Source organism: Octodon degus, unplaced genomic scaffold, assembly GCF_000260255.1.
Source record: "Octodon degus isolate 3935 unplaced genomic scaffold, OctDeg1.0 scaffold00039, whole genome shotgun sequence".
Classification (NCBI taxonomy): Eukaryota; Metazoa; Chordata; class Mammalia; order Rodentia; family Octodontidae; genus Octodon; species Octodon degus.
In genome coordinates this window covers 860,915-880,934 of record NW_004524615.1, presented here as the reverse complement: position 1 = coordinate 880,934, position 20,020 = coordinate 860,915, and the positions used below count along the sequence as shown (strand labels likewise).

The following is a 20,020-nucleotide window of genomic DNA, read 5'->3' as shown; positions in this document are numbered from 1 at the left end:
GGTGCTTTAGACCACTGAGCCTTCTCGCCAGCCCTGTTGTTGCTTGTTGAAGGACCTCAGTGGAGTACCATAAAAATTGGTAATTACAGAGATGAGGTCACGCTGATCAGACTTCCCAGTGTCTCCAGAAAGAGCTCCTAGCTTCCCAAGGGCACAGAGAGGACCGAGTTACTCCAGGCTCCGAGTGAGGGCTGGCTGTCCTTGCTGAGTGAGGAGAAGCTGCTCCTGGTTTGCATCAATGATACAGGGCCTGAGACATGCTGAGCATTTGTCCCCTGAAGTGGCTGTCACCAGAAAGGCTCATGTCTTAGACCCGAGCCCCAAGTTTTCAGGGCCTTGATCACCATGTCAGGGGTTATTGGCAGACTTTGGGGTGGGCAATGCGGGCGCTGGGCTTGGCTGCCGGGGCTTTGTTTGTTTAAGTCTTACTCCTTTCTTCAGTTGGGAGTGAGGTCCTAGCCACCCACATGCATAGCAGGAAGGCTTGGTGTGGGGTGTCTAGTACCATACCTGTCCTTCCAAGGAAGGGAGGTTGAATAGGATGGTGTGACCCCCAGGGCAGATGCTGTGGGTCTCAAGGTGCTCCTCTGAACCCAGCCTAGGGTATTTGCACACCTCTCTGGGCCTCAGAGTCCGAGGTAGTTCTCCCCATCTTGAGATTCTGCAGTGTTGTGTTCCTGACAATACAGGGTAGAAATTTCCTTCCAGAATCCAGAGTGGTCCAGGTCAGAATTTCAGCCCTTTCCTCCTGCACCCCCCAGGGACACCTCCTACCCCCGGAGCTCAGGCCCCCCAGTCCAGAGAGATGTGCCCCACACAGGCAGTAAGGTCACACACCGTGCCAGGGACACAGCAGACGCTGACTGGAGCACTGTTACTGGCAGGCGAGCTCAGGGTTTTCTGCACCAGGCTTGCTGCGGTGCGGTGCCTGGAGTTACTTCCTTCCAGAAATAGGCAGCAGTTTACTCATTCTCAGGGCTGACTGTGGCGTCAGGAGCAAGGTTTGGGGACGACTGTAGACGCCCGTGAATGTGGGTGACAGACCTGCCCGGATCCCACATCCAGCGGGCCGCTCCAGCCCGGTAAGTTATAGAGCTGGAGCGGTGTATCCACCAGAAAAGCCGTCCTGTTGTTCCCTGCGCTAGGCCTCTCGCTGGTTATGGTCATCCTGGAAAGTCTGTCCCCACTGCAAGTGTCTGCCAGACAGAACGGGAGCTGGTCCCTGGAGGTCACACCTGAAGCCGCAGCCCTCCTGGGTCTGCGTCTGTTTACCCGCGGGTGCTGTGAAGCGTGTTGTGCAGGGCATTCATTCCTGTGTTGGAGAGCCCGAGCTGTCAGCTTCTGGCTTTTTGACTTTGGAGACTTCGCTTTTTTTTTTTTTTTTTTCAGCATAGGGCATTGAACTTGAACCCAAGATCTTTATGCTGAGCCATATCTTCAACCCCTTGATTCTTTCTGAGATAGGGTCTCAGTAGGTTGCCCAGCCATGTTTGGATTTTTGTAGTCTTGCTTCAACCTCCCAGAGTTCTGGAATTACAGGTGTGCACCACCACGCCCAGCTCTAAACTAATTTTAAGGTGTCAAGTCCAGAAGTTGCCTTTCAGCTGCATGCATCGGCCCTGATCTCCGCATCTGACTGACTTCTGTTTCACAGACTCCAGGAGAAAGCTGCAGACACCATTGAGGCGCTACAGAAAGCGGGTATCAAAGTCTGGGTGCTCACTGGGGACAAGATGGAGACCGCAGCGGCCACCTGCTATGCCTGCAGGCTCTTCCGCAGGGGCACGCAGCTGCTGGAGCTGACCACCAAGAGGATTGAGGAGCAGAGTCTGCATGATGTGCTCTTCGAGCTCAGCAAGACTGTGCTGCGCTGCAGCGGGAGCCTGACCAGGGACCACTTCTCGGGGTGTGTGGCTCCCTGCTCCCCGAAATGGGCACAGGCCTCGTGGTCCTTCCTCACGAGGAGCCAGGCCTCGTCCTGGTCCTGCACTCCTGGGAGTGAGGCTCAGCCGCCGCCTCAAAGGGCAGGGCATCTTCTTGCATGTGTGTGCGTGAAGTTTCACGCTGCCAGGGTGCGGTGCAGACGACGGGAGCAGTCACATGCTTCTGGATAAGCCTGGGGGCTCTGCGACAGCACTGCCCATGGAGGCCCGGAGCACTGCCGGTGGGTGGAGAGGGTGCCGGTGCTGGCCTGGGCCAGCATTGCGGGCACTGTTTTCTCCTGAATGTGTCCTGTGGTTTACGCGACCTCGTTTTCCCAGTGCTGCCCTTGCTGGCATCAACTGTCTTGAGGTGAGGTTGCATTTGGAAGGCTTTAGATTGTCCTGAGTGTAGGTGAAGCAAATCTGCCCTGGAATCGTGCACACGTTTGCAAGCATTCCTGAATAAGATGGAGACGTTTCCCTTTGTCTGGTGCATGGAACGCCTTTCCAGGTTAGAGATGTCTCTTTGTAATTTTGAGGCCTGGCAAAGAGAAAATCTCAACCGTGTCCTTAGCAGCCCAGGTCGTCTGGGCAGGTACCACGAGTTAGCTGTAGGGGTGGCCAGAAAGCCCAGGGTGAAGGCTGACTGGCCTGCACGTCCATACTGCGCCTGTCACTGCAGAAGTGCCGGGGCCGTGCCGGCCTAGGGGCGGTGCACTTCTCCCACGTGTCGACTAAGACACAACTTTTAAATGTGTCAAAGGTGTGAAGTGTGTTGAGGAAGCCAAAAGGACCCTGTACTTAGTAACACGGTTACGGCATCTGCAGTCTCCCGAAGCATACATATGACCCTGATGCACATATTTGGTTGCCGAGTGACCTTTCTGGCCTGCGTTCTTTCAGGCTTTCTACAGACATGCATGACTATGGGCTCATCATCGATGGGGCAGCCCTGTCCTTGATCATGAAGCCCCGAGAAGACGGGAGCTCTGCCAACTACCGCGAGCTTTTCCTGGACATCTGCCGGAACTGCAGCGCTGTGCTGTGCTGCCGGATGGCACCCCTGCAGAAGGCCCAGGTCTCTTGGCATCTGGGGAGGGTGGCACGGGAGAGCTCTGTGAGGTGCTGCAGCCTGTGAGTTCTAGCAGCCCAGTGAGGCGAGATCTTCTGGAAATAGAGGGAAAGTGGCAGATGTAAAGCCTGGACCACTAGGGGAGGTCCAGACTCAGGCATGGCCTCCAGGCCCTGGCTCCCAGCTACAAAGTGATACTGTCACCATTGTACCAAGGGAGGGCTGGCCCTCGTGGAGCCCCTGCCATGTGCCACCTGCAGGTGCCTCACTTGGCCTCTGCGTGGTAGCACACAGGGTTTCCCTGCCTGCTCACTGGAGGCCCTCGTCCACAGCAGGCAGCTTGAGACAGCAGGTGGGATGTTTCTCTTCTCTGTAGGGCTCCAGCCTCATGTTCCACCTGCACTCCGTGCTCTTGTGGGAAACACCTGCAGTGGTTTTGTAAATACTCTCAAATGCAGTGTAGAAAATACGCATTAAGATGGGTACCTTGCCAGCATCCATAAGCCTGAAAGCCAGCCAGCTCCACAGTAGCACATTGTAGGTACAGTAGGCCGGTAGTCTTCAAACTGTTGGTGAAGAGAACTGGCCTAGCACGAGGCTGAAGCGCACCTCACAGGTGACCTCAGCATATGTGAGCGTGCACTGATAACACCTGGGGGTTGGGGGGCAGAGATTAGGGCCCTGGGAGGCTCATGGGCCACATGCTTCCTATTCAGACACGGTGGCTTCCTCCCTGCTCTGCCTGTTGTGTGTCCCAAAGGGTTTACTTTGCAAGCTCTCAGTTGTCGTTTGAAAAGTTTAATGAATTCATGTTTCTCAGCCTCTTGTTGAAGCAAGAAGACAACCCACACAGTTTCCTGCCTTCACAGCTGAATACCCTAAGTCCGTATATTTAGGTGTATGGGGAGAGAAAAACCTCTAAGAAAAAGGACTGAAAACTTGGCAGTTATTTGATTAAGTCACCAAGTTTTATTGTGCACACATGATAAAAATTTGTGAAGCACGTTAGCATCACTTGTTGCAGAACACAGCTGCATGATACAGCCTGGCATTTTAGCGCCTTCCTGAGGGTGTGGTGCCCTCTGTCCCCACACGCTATCCCTAGGCCTGCGCCTGCCAGCCGCCCCTGCTCAGCCAGTCCAGTCTGGTGACTGCTGCTTTATTCTGTGATGCTTCCAGTGTGGACAGGATTTCATCTTGTATAGAAAAGCAGATGAGCGGCACGAGCTGGCACTAAGCAGCCCGTGTCCTCTCTTTTGTCGGCTAACGTTAGGTCTCCACAGTTCTGCCTGGTAAATAACCGAGCAGAAGTAGAACAGAGAGGAGAAACTGTGTTTTTCTTTTCCAGATTGTTAAATTAATCAAACTTTCCAAAGAGCACCCAATCACACTGGCTATCGGCGACGGCGCCAATGACGTCAGCATGATTCTGGAGGCCCACGTGGGCATAGGTGAGCCACGGCCACTTCACAGGGGGCCTGGCTTGTACGTGACCTGAGGTGTCACCTCAGCTGGGCAAGGGCAGTATGTGGATGAGCAGTACCTGCAGGCCGCCACCTGAGTCTGGGTGCACCCTGGGCCGCTCCCTATCCACATCCCTTTTCCTTCTAGGTGTCATTGGGAAGGAGGGCCGGCAGGCCGCCAGGAACAGTGACTATGCAATCCCGAAATTCAAGCACTTGAAGAAGATGCTTCTTGTCCACGGGCATTTTTATTACATCAGGATATCTGAGCTTGTGCAATACTTCTTTTATAAGGTAGGAGGTGCCATTCTGTGCCTGTTCTAGTGGCGTGTGGTGCACTCAGTGGCGTGGTATGGTGCTGCGGGGTTCGCCTATCTAAGGGCAAAGTCACTGTCAGGAAGAAAGCATCATAGCCTGGTTCCCACAGAAGGACCCTCAGCAGCGTCCTAGCCTTCCAACCGGAAGTGGCTGTTGTGGGCATCCTGTGGCCTCCCTGTGGGAGGGAGAGCTCTGTCCTGGTGGTGCTCACCTCCGCCGCCTTCTTGTACTCTTGAGCTCACGCGCATCCCCCGAGCATGATCCGCAGCGGAGTGCAGGCGTTTCAGGAAGACTTTCCGAGCCTGTCCCCGGTTTCTAGAAAATGCGGAGCATGCAGAGGGCATCTCCACCTGGGGGAGTGTTGGTGAGGGTGGCACGAGGCTTGGGATGAGAGATGTGCTGACTCTGGTTGGGGCTTGTCTTTCAGAACGTCTGCTTCATTTTCCCCCAGTTTTTATACCAGTTCTTCTGTGGGTTTTCGCAACAGGTCAGTCCAATGTGTGAGTGCAATAGCCTGGGCCCTGCTGTACCCCAGGGGAGGCTGCACGGGGCGGCCCTCCATGGGCACACGGGGTGGGGAGGCGTTTGGGTGCTGGCACCCGCTGCCCTGGGCTCTGAGGCCTGTGAGTGACAGGGCCTGGGAGACCCGTGCAGGCTTTGGCTCCTCCACACCTGCTCCCCGGAGCCTGATGCACAGAAGTGCCAGGTCCGCCCTGGCGTGGGCACAGGTGTTCCAGCACCTGCTCCCAAGCAGACGAGAGACAGATGGGCACAGTGGGCAAGCTGCTTGCACATGCAGCAGCAGAGCCAGGCAGATGTTGGGGGTGGAGGCAGGTGTCTAGGATTGCAGGCCTCCCTGGCTTGAAGGAGTTGTGAGGGTTCCACTCGTGTTGGTCCCTGTGTAGCTGGAGAGAACTCCTGGTGCCATTTGAGATGCCTAGTGTGCGTGGACAGGTCATTGGTGGCCGTGGGCTGCAGTGCTGGCACTCATGTGGCTTTTCCTCTGCAGACTTTGTACGACACTGCGTACCTGACCCTCTACAACATCAGCTTCACCTCCCTCCCTATCCTGCTCTACAGCCTGATGGAGCAGCATGTGGGCGTGGATGTGCTCAAGAGGGACCCATCCCTGTACAGGTGTGTGGTGTCCCCGTGCAGGTTCATGCTACTGAAGCCTTGAGGGAGCTGCAAGGCAGAGCAGTGCTGGGCTCCAGGGAACCCACTAAAAGCTGGAATGCTCAGGCCCAGCCAGTTTGCTCGCATCCCCAGGGGTGGGCAGACAGGCGGTGGCCTGTGAGCACACTTCAAGCTCGATAGATGACGTAAGTGAGCTGCACTTGAAGTGTATGTTGCGCACCTGTGCAGCGCCCCCCCCCCCCAGGCTGTCCTGCTCCCCCAACCGCCATGCAACCATGAGCTCCTGGGTGGATCGTCAGCCACTGTGAGCAAGCACCCCACTGCCCAGTTGCAGTCCCAAAGCCCCACCTCCAAACACAAGGCTTTGGGACACTGTAGACCGAGCCCCCGACATGCCTTTTCTCCCGAGCGTCTCCCTGTGCTGCCCTCCCTCGCTCCCTCCCTCTTTTTCTCAAGGACAGCGCCCCTGTGCTGCTTGAGAGTGCCCTCCGGATCTCCACAGGTTGGATGTCACTGTGTGGAGGGCTTTTCGCTGTACAGACTTCCCGGTGTTGGACACACATGTAGTTGTGAGAAAACTGCAGGGAAGCTCCACATGCTGTGGCCATGCAGGCTGCCCGGTTGCTGTGTGCACACGTGTGTGTTCCACACACTGTCTGCAGGGGTGCGGGTCGGGAGCACTGCTATGCCCATACCCGTGCCTCCCTGCGGGCTCTGTCGCTGTGGAGTCACACAGCAGGCAGGACGTTCCTGCCACACACGCAGGATGCTGCCCCGAGGCACGTGTGCAGGCCCATCACTGTGGATCGTGGGACAGTAGTGGACAGTGGGCCTGGTACTGGTGTCACAGCAGGGCCCCCATCTTTGTCCTTGCACAGGGACATCGCCAAGAACGCACTGCTTCGCTGGCGGGTGTTCGTCTACTGGACGCTCCTGGGGCTGTTCGACGCCTTGGTCTTCTTCTTTGGTGCCTATTTCATGTTTGAAGACACAGCTGTGACCAGCACTGGGCAGGTGAGTGCAGGGCAGGTCTCGGGCCTGGCTGCCCAGGAGCCCCGTCCCACAGTCTGTGTGTGAGGCAGGAACACAGCTTGAGGGGGGCCTGTGGCCAGTAAGGAGGACACACCTATGTCTGCCGGGCTCAGCCCCAGGGAAGGTCCTCCGGGCTATTCTGTCACTGCCTCTGCTGAGCCGACTGCCTCGTGGTTCAGCCATCTCCCAGGGTGGTGCTTCCTGACCGGGGTCAGAGTCGGAGGCGCGTGGTACTACAGGACCTCCCGTGGGCGCCCAGGTAGCTCCCTTGGCTGCGGGATCTGAGCAGTTGTGGTGGGCATGCTGCCGCGGTTGTTTGCATCCTTTCTGGGGTTTGTTTTATTTGTATCTCGCTTTTTTCTTTTTGTCATTCGCCTCCCTTCCCACCCTCAGATAATGACCACCAACTCACACATGGTAAGACAACTGAGTGTGTCCTCCCTCTCTCTGTGTTTTTGGAGTGCATTAGAAATAAAATATTTCTCGAAAATATTTTCCCATATGACCTCTGTGTGCTTCATGGGTAGAAATGCTGTCAGCGGCTCCTGCCACATGGACAGTCGAGCTGCTTGTGTGATTCTCACGTCTCGTGGTGTCCCCTCCTTGGGCTCTGAGGGCCACAGGGAGCAGAGCCACTCCCATCGATTCCACTGAGATCATGGCAGTGTGAGCAGTGACACCAGGCCTCTGGGGACCCGGTGATGGCACCCAAGACCCCAGGAGCACGGGCATCGAGCATTGTCCCTGATGTGAACCGCTGCTCAGGGTGACCCTGTTCTGGGTCCCCTGTCCTCGGGGAGCCTGTGGCCAAACGTTTCATTCCTGTGTGACACCCCCCCCCCCACCTCTCTGCTCCTGTGTCGTCTTCCCCTGTTTGTCCCTCTGCCTGTCAGGTCGAGGACAGAAGTCTCACTGTGTGTCCTCATGGTGTAGCCTGTGTGCCTGTGCCTGCTTTCTCCTCATGAGAAGGTGCTGCTGTTCCCATTTTAACAGCTGGTCCCGAGAATGGACTCAGCATTTCTTGGTCCTAGGTTCCGCATTCTTGTGTAGAATCTGTTACTGGTCTCTGTTTCACTTGAGCAAGTCTTAGGGCTCAGGCCAGGAGGCCATGAAGTGGCCCTGGCCCTCACGTGTGTAACTTTCCCATGGTTCTGGTATTGGCCGGCCATAGATGGCCTCACGCATCGCGGACGCCCCCGTGCGTGGCGCACGTGCAGACCCGAGTGCGCAGAGCTCCAGCGCTCATTTCCAAGCGTCGCGCACGCCCCCGTGCGCAGTGGACATGCAAGCCCATGTATGCAGAGCTCTGGCTCTTGCCAGGTGCTCATTTCCAAGCTCCCCATCCTGACGCAGTCTGTGTGCAGTCCCCTCCCTGGGACAGTGCTGGTCAGGGAGGTCAAGCAAAGGAGCTGAGCAAGGTCAGACCTCCAGCCCTGGGCCAGATGTTCACGCTGCCACCTGCTGCTCGCCCCACACTCCCTGTGCCATCAGTGCTCCAAGCCACAGTGACAGTGACAGCTACTCCTGGAAGCACCCTGAAGACTGGTCACAGAGGCAGGCTGAGGACAGCCCCCTGCTCCAGAAGATGACAGCTTGCCTGAGGACATCCTGGCTGACCTGTCCACAGTGTCCCTTTGTCTCTTCAGCTCGAGGGTCCACACGTGGCCAGTGAGCATCTCCTGCTGGACGGCGGGATTGGTGTGTCGGGTTCCATATTCCCATCTTCTGCTCCTGACCTGGAGCCTTCCTACGGCGCTCCTCGAGCCCCTGCGGCTGCATCCAGTGGGAGGGTGCTTGCAGTGGCTGTGTCCCCTCTTGCTACCAGACGCCTGGGGCCAGTCCCTCAGACAGACCTGTGTTAGCCAGTGGGAGGGCAGAAGAGGCCAGCACAGAGCCTGCAGGGCTGGGCCATCTGACTCTGACTGCCGCTTGCATCCCTGCCCTTGGGCCAGGGTGAGTCTGTGTGGTGTGGGGCTGGCAGGCCTCTGCAGCCCGCGCTGACTCCAGCACAGGTCCATGTGGACCCGGAGGCCATCTCGTGTGTTTGGGCGGTGGGTGTCGGTGTGGCCTAGGGACTCAAGACAGGGCCTTGGGCGGCTCCACAGCAGTTCCACTCGGTCTGCGAAGCTGGGGAGCCTGCCACATGGCCTCCTGTCCCTGAAACTGCAGCTAGGCCACCTGGTGTTCTACTCTGTGCAGGGACTCAGGGACTCCTTACCACATGACCGTTGAGCCTGTGGCACCAGTGGGGGCAGGGAAGACCCCAAGACCTGCCCCTTGGTAGGAGTACCGAGGGATGTGTGCTGTGCCGGGGGCAGGAGGATCATGGGCAGCTTCTCAAGGAAAGGGTCAGGACAGGGCGTTTCTGCACAGACAGCAAACATCTAGTTCTCCTTCTGATGATGTAAATGAGAACCCCCAGCACTGTGCTGTCAGCGCTGAGCAGCAGGGCTTCCCGGGTTGGCATGTGGGGCTGGGGACAGCTACAGCAGGATTCAGGAAGCACTCTGTGAGGCCATGCAGTCAGCAGTGAGTGAGTGCAGAGATGTTACGTGGCCTCGACACGTCACGTTTACTGTTGTGTTTGCACACAGCATTGTCCGTGGCTCATGAGCAGAAAATGCTCAGCCAAAACAATTGGGGGGAGCTGAGGCCACTGGAGGGTGATACTGCCTCATGGCCTCCAGGCTCCGAGATCGCCTGCGGCTGCCAGCCAGTTAACTAGGTGAGGGTGTTGTCCCGTCCTGAGTCAGTCGGACCTGCAGTGAGGGGGGCTGTCACACCAGGTCAGTCCTTAGGAGCCAGCAACAGGGGTGTCCCTGGGGTGGAGAAAGATGGGTCCTGCAGCCTGAGGGGGAGGGGGCAGAAGCCGCAGGGACTCTCCCACCTCCTGCCCACAGTCCTGTAGTGATAATAAAGTGACTGCTGGCTGCGAATCAAGGGTCCTACCATAAGCAGGTGACAAGACTTGGGGGCTCAGCCGTGTTGGGCACCACACTGTCCCACGAGCACTCACTGGGCGCGGGAAGGGCCAGGCCTAGTCGTCGTCTCTCAGGGCGCCCACCTCTGGATACAGGAAGTGGTACTTCGTCTGCCTGTGGAAAGACAGTGGTGGCTCTTGTCCTGCCTGAGCGTGGTCCTGGACACCACATGCTTCCCAAGCAGCCTGTGTGTCTCCAGGTGCCTCTGTAGGTTACTGGCAGGCTGCATCTGGCTACACAGTTAGGAAACCGAGGCCCGCAGAGCTAGATGGAGTGCGTGTAGCAGGCACTGACCCTGTGGCGTTCGGAGGAGAGAGCACTTTGGACAAGGTCTTCTGAGCTTCTCACCTGCAGCACCGTGGACTTGGGCCCTTGGGCTCCTTCTCAGGCCATCCTGTTTAGCTACTGAGCTGTAACCTCGTACCTCAGAGTGACAGCCGAAAATGTCTCCAGGCACAGCCATGTCCTACAGACAGGCGCTCCACTGAGCCTAGTGCACAGAGCTGAATGCTGTGTTGCCCAACTTTCCAAGCAGAAGGAAGAAGCAGTTCTGACCTCAGGGGTGAAGCCAAGGAGCGAGGAAGCCGGCTTTGCCAGTGCGACCCCAAGAGGTTAGCGCCGACTGTCAAGATCGAATCTTAGGAGGACACCATCATCCTGCTGCGTACCACTGGACTCAGGGCCACGCCCTCGCCAGCGCAGCTGGGAGCTACAGTGACAGGCATATGTATGTGTATGAAAGTGGACCACAGGGAAAGCCAGCAGCACTCCAGCTTTGTAGTTCTCAGTCAGGTAAAGCGGGGTTTTACCTTGGAGAGCTGCTGGGAGCCGTTGCTTGGAGGCCCAGTCCAGACCTTGCAGACTGCCTAGACAGGCACAGCTCCTGAGGCCGCTTGAGTGAGGGCTTCTGGAAAGGTGTCCTCCACAGGCTTTGGCCCTGTCTGTGCTTCCCGCCATTCCAGGTCCTCTTGGTCCCTTTCTTCAAGATCTGATTGTTACATCTTTGGCTCTGACTGCCTGAGGCGTGGCCTTTGTTGTCTGTCACACACCTGTCCCCTGCATCTCCTCCCTCATGCTGTCCCCTTCCGTGTTCTGATGTCTGTCCAGCCATAGGCTACCGAGTGTGTCAGCGGGCAGCTGGGTCAGCAGGAAACACCTTGCCCGCGTGTGTGTTCGGCGCAGTTGTGCGGTTTCTTCTGTGTGCTCGGCTGAGGCGTGAGGACCCGCAGGTGCTGAGCATCTAGTCTGAGCCGGCCTGAGCTTCCTGGTTCGGGCTCCACGAGGAGCACAGCCCCAGTCCCAGCCTGTCCCAGCCTTCAGGCTGGTGGCATGCCCAGGGCGGGCAGTCTGCTTCAGGCTCGAGCTGGGTGTGGCAGAGCCATGCGCGGACAGGGGGTCACTCGCGCTCTCACCCGCAGATGTTTGGGAACTGGACCTTTGGGACGCTGGTGTTCACTGTGATGGTATTCACGGTCACACTGAAGGTGAGTGGCGGCTACAGTACACCCTGCTCTGTGGAGCACAGGGATCCAAGCTGTCTGGACCAACGTCCACGTGGCAGCCCTTAGGGCCTCCACCTGTCACTGACACAGAAGAGCAGGGCTCCAGCACACCTGAGCCATGCAGCCCTTGGGCTTCCAGGATTCCAGTATGAAGGGACAACCCCATTCTGCACAGGCGAGTTCTCAGTAGGACTCTTCCAGATAGCAAGCAGCCCCATCCACTGTGTAATCAGAGCAGTTCAGACAAATGAAAGTGCAGGAGACTGAAGGCAGAAAGCCAGGTGGGCCCGTGTAGGACAGCGTCATGGGAGTCCTCTAACCTGCCCGGCAGAATCTTGAGGGGCACGAGGCCAGCGCTTTCGGGAAAGGCACACCAGCCCTGAGAAGTGCTCCTCAGTGGCCTGGAACCTCTGGGTCCTGCCCCGTCCCTCCTCCCGGGGCTCAGGTGCCACATTCGTTCCCTGCTGGGATTCCTGGTTTTGGGTGGTTCTTTTGGAACAAGTTGTGCAGCCTACCCTGTTTGCTGGGTTCTGTTTCCCCCTGTCCTACTGAGGGGCCTGGCTGCCCACTCTCTCCCCACAGCTTGCGCTGGACACACACTACTGGACGTGGATAAACCACTTTGTCACCTGGGGGTCGCTGCTCTTCTACGTCATCTTCTCCCTGCTGTGGGGAGGCATCATTTGGTGAGGTTCTGGGCGTCGTGACGTGGTCCCCATCTTGTGTGCTAGGTCCAGGCGGGTTCCGCATGTGCCCCAGGTGCCACTCCTGGACGTCTCTGCTGTAGCACCACACCCAAGACGCGGGTGTACAGCAAAGCTCACTGACCGGCTCTGGCTCTGGAGGCCACCGGTCCATAGGCCACAGCAGTGCTGTGCTGTAGAGGGCCCAGCTGGCCGTGACGCGGCAGGGACACCACAGGCAGGACAGCGAGCCACCAGCTAGCTCCGTGCCCTCCTCTCTCTCAGGAGCTGCCCAGGCCAGGGTCAGCACAGCATGAGTCCCCAGTCCAGGGCCTTCATGCCTTGCATCCTAGACTTCTGCTTCATGCCCAGAGCTCCGTCATCATCAGTTTTGCCTTATTCTCTGTTCTCACTGGGACATAACACCAACACCCACAACTTAAGGAAGGGGAAGTCTGTTGTGGCTCACAGTTCAGGCCCTGGTGGGCCGCTCCAAGGCAGGAGGGCAGGGCAGAGGGGCCTGGTGGAGGAGAGCTGCTCCGGGCGTGGCCCACGGAAGCGGGGAGAAGGCAGGCGCAGGAGAGAGACAAGCTTCCTGGCCACGCCCCAGGGGCCAGCCACTCGCCCCACTCCGCCCTGTCCTACTAAGCCACCCCTCCTCGAGGTCTCGCCTCTTCGCGCTACACCCTGTCTTCCCGGCCCTGCCTCTCCCACCAGGCTGGGCTGTAGCAAGTCAGCCCGAGCCCAGGATCCAGTCACCCCTACAAAAGCCCAGCCCACAAGTGCAGGCTGCCCTGGGAACTTGCAGATCTAACCCAGAGCAGGTCCCCAGCACCAAGTCCCGTCCTGCTGCGCTCCCGCTCCTGCTTCCCTCGGGGCTGGCGTCACAGACTCCCTCCCCGCCCCACAAGTGCGCCCCCAGCATCCATCGCATCCGCACCCCGAGACAGAGTAGCTGGGCCTGGTGGCCGCCTGGTGATGGGCCGCGGCACATGCGGGCCCGGGGTCTGACGCTGGTTCCCCGCAGGCCGTTCCTCAGTTACCAGAGGATGTACTACGTGTTCATACACATGCTGTCCTGCGCGCCCGCCTGGCTCGGCATCAGCCTGCTGATCACCGTCAGCCTGCTCCCCGACATCCTCAAGAAGGTCCTGTGCAGGCAGCTGTGGCCCACGGCGACAGAGAGAACCCAGGTAAGGAGCAGCGGGTGGTGCTGGGGCCGCCGTGCGGTAGGGGTGGGGCTAGGGGCGGCAGGAGCGCGTTTGTGTGCACGTGGAAGAAGCCCAGGGCTTGCGGGAGTCACCGTGACATGCGACTTCACGGAATTAAGGCAAATGCTTGAAAGAGGGTGACATACAAGCTGACGTTTACAGTTCGATTGGCACTGTTAACACCTAAGTTAAGAAGGATAGGGGCCGGCGAGGTAGCTCCGCAGGCTCAGTGCCCACCTAGGCAAGCACAGAAACCGGAATTGATCCCCAACATCACGTACCATGCCAGCCCAGCACCTGGCATGCTGAGCCAGCCAGTGACCAGGCGTAGTGGCACATGTCTGTAATCCCAGCACTGGGGGGCTGAAAACAGGAGGATCAGCATGAGTCCGAGCTGCGTAGTGAGACCCTGTACCAAATATGTTTTAAAAAAAAGGATAGGAACAGAGTCCACAAACCATTCAAGTTAATCCTTACTCTTAGGGCTAAATTGGTTGTTTTTGAAGGGTGAGTTTGACGCAGAGCAGTAGTATGAGAGACACTGGTGTCCCGGGGCTCCCCCCGGGACAGGAGCAGGACTGGCGCCAAGGTGGAGGTGTGAGGTCTTGCAGGCCTGCCTTCCCTCGTCTCTAGGATTACCTTAAAGTATACGTCCATGAGCAGATTTCCCCGTGCATGGTGGCACATGCCCAATATCCCCACTTAGGATGAGGCAGGAGGATGCCAGTGCCTGGGCCCTGTCTCAGAAAGCAAAAACAAATAGCTCTCCAGCTTCCCTTCAGGGAGGTTCTAGTCTCAGCAAGGCAGGCCCTGGACAGAGACAGGAGAGAAGGGACCACAGCAGCTTCTGTGGTACAGGGGACATGGGGCAGGAAATTGCATCCCTGGGTGCCAGCAGGCGGCTTGGGCTGGATGTGGACAGTGCCTGGGGACCGGCCAGGCCTTCAGTCCTGCAGGAGCCTGTGTGATGTGCAGACCCGGGCTGCCAGCTCCTGACTACCTGACTTAAGCTCCTGTGGCAGTCAGGACTAGACCCTGACCTGGGGCGGGGTGGCGGCTATGCCATGCACAGTTCCACAGGGACCCAGCAGTCATGCGTTCATGACGCTCCTTGTGCCCAGGAGCACCGCAGAGGGAGGCAGCCATGTGGGCCAAGGTTCTGACAGTGGCCTCTCTCCAGAACCTCCCTTCAGCAGTAGTGTCTGGGGACCTCCCGCCCCCATCGGAGGTTGGCCCTGCTGCTGCTGGCAACTTCTGTGGCTGCAGGGAGGAGGCTTCTGTACTTCAGCCTGCTTCCGTAGTCAGGAGGCAGAAAGCAGAGAAGGGACTGAGGCGGGGGTAGAAGAGGGGCAGGCCGAAGCCAAGTGGGGAAGAGGGGTGGTGGTCGCAGCACTGTGCGGGTGGTGTCTGTCGCCTGCCCCGCGGCAGCCTGCGTGCATGTGTGCTAGGAAGTGCCCACATAACCAACTCACCTCTCTTGTCTCTCTTCCCTCCCTGTCGTCCTGTCTTCTGCCTGCTTTGCCTAAATAACCACTGCTTGTGCCCGTGCTCCTCGCGCGGCTCCGGACGCGGACTGGCAGGCTAGGAACCAGTGCCTTTCCGCCGAGCAGCCCACCGTGTTTATGCTTTCCCAGACCTCCAGCGGTCTGAGTTTCTGACCACAGGTGACCTTCTCTGCTTCTCAAGTGTATGGGAGGAAGGCACGGGTGCGTGCAGGATGGCGCCACTGTGGGCTTCCCGGTGCCCTCCACCACCAGCCACGTCGGAAACTCGGTGACAGCCCAGGGCTTCTTTAATGATAACCTGTCTTGCATATCATCTAAGTAACACAGTAGTGCATTTTGAAAGTCAGTCATTAAAAGTGACCCAAACTTCATAGTTGGGCACCAGTAGAGCTGGCTAGAATGAAGCTCACACTTCCAGCTCCGTCTGCACCCTGAGAGCAGGGGGAAGGAGGTTGCCGGGGCACAGGACACAGTGACAAGGTCAGGCTGCCGGCACAAGGCACAGTGACAAGACCAGGCCGCCCCAGCGCTGGTCATTTCCCAGCAGCTCAGGCTAGAGAGCAACACTGAAGCCCTTGGTGTGGCTTCCATGGACTGTCGAGTGTGTGTGGGAGCTGGGCTCCTCAGGCTCCAGGAGGGGCTGCTGCAAGCTGTCCCCTCAGCCCCTGGCGTGACCACAGGTGTCCACACCTGCCACAGAGCCCCTGCCACTGCATGAGCCTGGCACATACAAGTGAACACTCTGCTCAGCAAAACTTTGGAGGAATAAGTGTTCAGTGGCCCACAGCAGGGCAGATCTGACCTTGAAGAGTTGCAGGGTCCTTCCTACCTTTCCTGTCTCAAGGAGGACATCCCAGGCACCGGCATACATGTGTCATAGGCGTGGCTCATGTGTATGACACATGCATGGGCTCACAGTCCTGTCTTCTGCTGCATACTGACACACTGTCCCTGTCCCCGTCGGAGGGGGACAGCTCCACCTCTGGCTTGTAGCCCTGTGACCGGGGCACTCTCCTGATTCTGCCGGTCCTTAGCCCTCCTGCCACTGCTGGGAGCCCAGTGAGACTGGAGCTGTGTGCAGGCGCCCTCAAGGCGAATGTCTGGGCTGTGGTGCCCAGTCTGCCAGCGACAGGGTGGCCAGCAGCTGGCCCCCAGCCCTGCGAGGACGTGGGCATGTATGTGCAAGTGTGTGTGCATGTGACCGGCCGCAGGTGTGGTCAGGCTGACTGCTGCGGTCAGAGCCCGCAGGACCCTGCAGCTGAGGCGCAGACTGGCCGGCTGTCCCGCCTGCCCGCCCGGCCCTGTGCCCACACGTCCCGGTTTCTTCCTCGCCCTTGCAGAGGCACGTGCAGCACAAAACCCCGGCCGACGCCACGCTGAGCCGCGACGGGCCCCTGCTGAAGAACCTCTTGCCCCAGCCGCAGCGCCGCTAGCGCGCTAGGTAACGTGCGGCCGTCGCCCGTGGGCGTGGCTGGTGTGCTGTGACTCTTGCACTCTTTTTCCTCCAAAGTTTTGCTGTGCTGTGCCGGTTTTGGTAACAGAGGTTCACTGTGCAAAAGGCGCCCCTTGCCGCACACACGTGCTTGGCTTCCCAGGTAAGTGCGGCCAGGGAGCTGAAACGCTGGGGGTGTGCCTGCCACACAGGTGGCACCCCTTGCCCCTCACCTGAAGCCGTCAGCAGAACTCAGCTGAACCGGGGAGTGCTGTGTGCTCCCTGGACACAGCCCAGTCAGGGTCCGGCTGGACCTGTGCTCTGTGGCCGACACCTGCCACCTGGCGGTACCTGTGTGTGCCAACCAGGGCCACGCCCAGCCTGCCCTCCCTGTGCATCATGGGACTTGGGCTCCAGGGCAAGGACTGTGTGCCTAGATGTGGAAATGCCACCTCTGTGGCCAGCTTCAGGGTGACCCTGTCTCTTGATGACGTGGGGATGGCAACCCTGCAGGGGTAATGCACTGGTGTGCCCCGAGGAGGCCTCTGCCCTGACTGTGCCTCTCACTTCCCACAGAACACGCGGCGTGCAGACGGCAGTCCAGAGCTCAGCCCGCCTGCCTCTCTGCAGAGCCCAGGTGCTCTGGACCCCAGGCCTGCAGCCGCCCCGCGTGGCCCCCCATCCAGGAAGGGGCCACATGTGCTCTGGGGGAGCGAGGAGTATGCTGTGTCCCTGCCAGTCCAGGCCTCACCCGTCGCTGCCGCAGCTCCTGCATTCTGTCAGGACACAACCACATGATGGACAGATGGACAGATGGACGGAGGGTGCCCAGGCAGCCCTGGGGCATGTGGGCATGTGCCTGCCTCATCTGTGAGGATGGGTGCCACTGTGATCTTGCTTGCTGGCCCCTACTGGGTTCTGGGACAGGACCTTATGCCAGGCCCACCCAAGCGCCCACTTTCCTGACCTCCAGGTCTGCTGTTACTGCGCAGAAAAGCCTATCCCTGGCCACAGCCTGTGGCTGCCCAGTGGCCAACCCACCCGTTGCCCACCACGAGACCTGCCACGCCCTGTGCCCAGCACCCCTTCTGTGCCTCCCTCGTACAGAACTGTGCAGTCTGGGAAGTGAGCACCTCAGGCCTTCGGCCACATCCATCCCTGGCCTGTGGCTGCGCTCTGCCCATGTGTGATTCCCCCGTGGGGTGCCTCTCTTCTGCTGAGGAGAGGCTGCCATTGCATGCCAGAGCCTTGGAGGGTTCAGGTCCCCTCTCACGTCCCCCACTGCCCTGTGGAGGGGACTGTGTCCACAGTAGCCAGGCCACTGCAGGATCCTTGTGGTGTCTGGGACAGACGTCAGCTCACCTGCCTGGGATGGGAAGTGTTTGTTCTTCCAGTGATGGGCCAGGGCGAGGCACTAGAGCAGATCTTTGGCAGTAGTGAGGCTGGCTTTGTCCTCACTGTGAGATGATCCCTCCCCTGGGACTGTCTCAGGCTAATGTGGGCCCCAGGTCCACTGCAGTCTGCAGCTCAGCCTCATCTGCATAAACCCCCGCAGGCCTCATCTCCTGGGCCTCTCCCAGCTCAGGGTTTGTCCAGGTCTCCCAAGTGGACAGGCTGTCAGAGGCTGCTGTGCTGTGAGTTTCCAGGACTTTCACCCTGGGTCTCTCCTCCCGGAGGGATCTATGTGTTGTAGCCTTAATGGTCCCGGTCTAGGGAAGACGTTTCAGCTCAAGGTCCCACCCTCAGCCAGGAGCACAGGGCTCTGCTGAAGACCCTCCACCAGCAGCTGGAGAAGCCAGTTCTGAGCTGCTGTCGTCAGGCTGGGAAGCCAGGCCAGCCAGGCCAGGGTGTGGCGTGCTCCCAGGGTAGTGTTGGAGACTAGACTGCTGGGTGACGCAGGGCAGCCTCTGAGCCTGGCTATGTGGAGACAGGTCGTTGGCCCAGCCCAGGGCTGGAGGAGCAGCAGGTGGCAAGTGCAGGGCTTGTGGCCCAGGGGAATGTGAGCACAGAACCGGATGGGTCCCAGCTGGCTGGGAGGAGGCAGGAGGAGGATGCCTGTCTTTCAGGCTGCCTCCGTTCCCACTCGTTCCTCCGTGCCCCCCTGCCTAGCCGCCGGCCCCACAATGTGGACCCCACACATGTGGTGCCTGTTCCGGCCGGCCCACACTGACCTGCAGGTGACGGCGGGCACTCTCACAGCCCTTTTTAAGAACCCAAAGTGGGTACAAATGTAAGAGCTGGGGGGCGGGGACAGATTCTCCGTATGTTTAGTTAACAGATTATTTGTAATGTATTTTTTTAGAAATCAAAATTGCCTTTGCACTGAAGTATTTTCATAGCTGTTTATATCTCTTTTATCCATTTATTTGCTAACATATCATCTAATTTTTAAAGTATGTTTTTAAAGCTTTCATTTTTTAAGTTTATGAAATTTTGGTCACTTTGCATTTAAATTCCAGGCAGAAATTGGCTAACGGCTGGTGAATGTGAACTTCCGGGTTCCATTTCTTCTCCACGCCCCTCGTCCCTCTGTGTTCCTGTGGCGGTGACGTGTCGGAGGGCGCAGTGAAAGCACAATAATTTGCTCTGCTCCTCCACAGTGTACCTGCTTGTCGTTCTTGTTCTCATTTCCATCTTCAGCCTTACTGCCCCTCGAGCGCGTGCCCGGCCTGCGCAGGGACCGTCCCTCTCACCGCCGTGGCTCTAGTCTTGGTACGGAGGCACCAGTGCCCTCACGCTCCACAGCATCATTTCAGAAGCTGCCTGGGAATTCATTTATGTGTGTGCCTGATTCCTTAAATCAGATGAAGGGCACAAGATAAAAGTCAGCAGGAGAAGCAGGACCCCAGAGCGAGCACCTTTCTGATACGGGTTAATAATGAACTCCTCCGCCTCGGGGTGGTTACTGTTTGCTTGCCTTAAACTAACTTCAAAGCAAGTGACTGGGCCTGAAGCATCGTCCTAGGCTTGAAAGCCTCATTTGCTGCTGTACATGGTCGTAGCCGTCATCTCGTGGCTTCCAGCGCCGGTCGGGACACGCAGCTCCTGGTTCACAGCGTCTCATTTGGTGTGTGTCTGCTTCCTGTGCACTCAGAGCCAGTGTGCAAGTTTGCACTCGCATGTGCACGCCCATGCACAAGCACACGTGCTCTCCCACGTCCCCCACACCGGCCTCCTTCCTGAAGCCCCAGTGTGGAGCTCTGGCCACAGCGGGCCCTTCAGGCCTCGGGACACACACGCACCATAGCACCTGCGTCCTGTGAAGGAGGCGTGGCCACACATGCACAGGGCTGTGAGAGACACCACGGAAGCCTGACCACCCCGTCCAGGGAGCCCAGTGCCCCAGGCAGAGCCACCACCTCCCCAGGCTTCCATCAAACCATGTGGCCACCAGGAAGTGGGCAGGCTCCTGCCACCCAGCCCTGAGCACAGCCTGGACCAGGCGGGGCAGCGCAGGCAACAGATTCCGTCCGTCGGCCCGGGGTCAGCTGCGTGTCCTGTGCGGCTCCAGCCTGGGCCTTAGAACGCCAGGTTCGTGTAGCCACACTGGCGAGTGTCGAACTCACAGCCACTTCTGTTTCACCATAACATTATTTATCGACAACACAGTGTAACAATGAGTCCTTGCATTCTACATTTCCTTTGGAAGTTACTGTAATGTTAAAAACCAGAAAAAATACCAGTTGGCGAATGCAATCTTTTGATTTATTTATTTTTTTAGCTGGAGGGTAGTGAACATGAATGAGAATCGCTGATAGTGTG

At 58.4% G+C, this 20,020-nt stretch overlaps 1 protein-coding gene across 6 annotated transcripts in view; it reads left to right on the top strand.

Annotated features, from left to right (window-relative positions):
* The window catches only part of Atp11a (ATPase phospholipid transporting 11A), a 76,024-nt gene extending 56,292 nt beyond the window's left edge, over positions 1–19,732 (top strand). Inside the window, exons 19-30 of one of the 6 annotated variants that reach the window (XM_023715217.1) lie at positions 1,655–1,906; positions 2,826–3,000; positions 4,343–4,445; positions 4,606–4,751; positions 5,203–5,262; positions 5,785–5,912; positions 6,791–6,926; positions 11,344–11,409; positions 12,010–12,113; positions 13,138–13,303; positions 16,167–16,267; positions 18,718–19,732. In XM_023715217.1, the coding sequence (XP_023570985.1) occupies positions 1,655–1,906; positions 2,826–3,000; positions 4,343–4,445; positions 4,606–4,751; positions 5,203–5,262; positions 5,785–5,912; positions 6,791–6,926; positions 11,344–11,409; positions 12,010–12,113; positions 13,138–13,303; positions 16,167–16,259 (1,429 nt within the window). In that variant the 3' untranslated portion in view covers positions 16,260–16,267; positions 18,718–19,732. Of the gene's footprint in view, positions 1–1,654; positions 1,907–2,825; positions 3,001–4,342; positions 4,446–4,605; positions 4,752–5,202; positions 5,263–5,784; positions 5,913–6,790; positions 6,927–7,337; positions 7,614–11,343; positions 11,410–12,009; positions 12,114–13,137; positions 13,304–14,901; positions 14,986–16,166; positions 18,586–18,717 lie in introns of those variants that run through there. The other 5 variants (XM_023715216.1, XM_023715218.1, XM_023715214.1 and 2 more) reach the window with 5 other exon arrangements.
* The last annotated feature ends 288 nt before the right edge of the window (positions 19,733–20,020 follow it).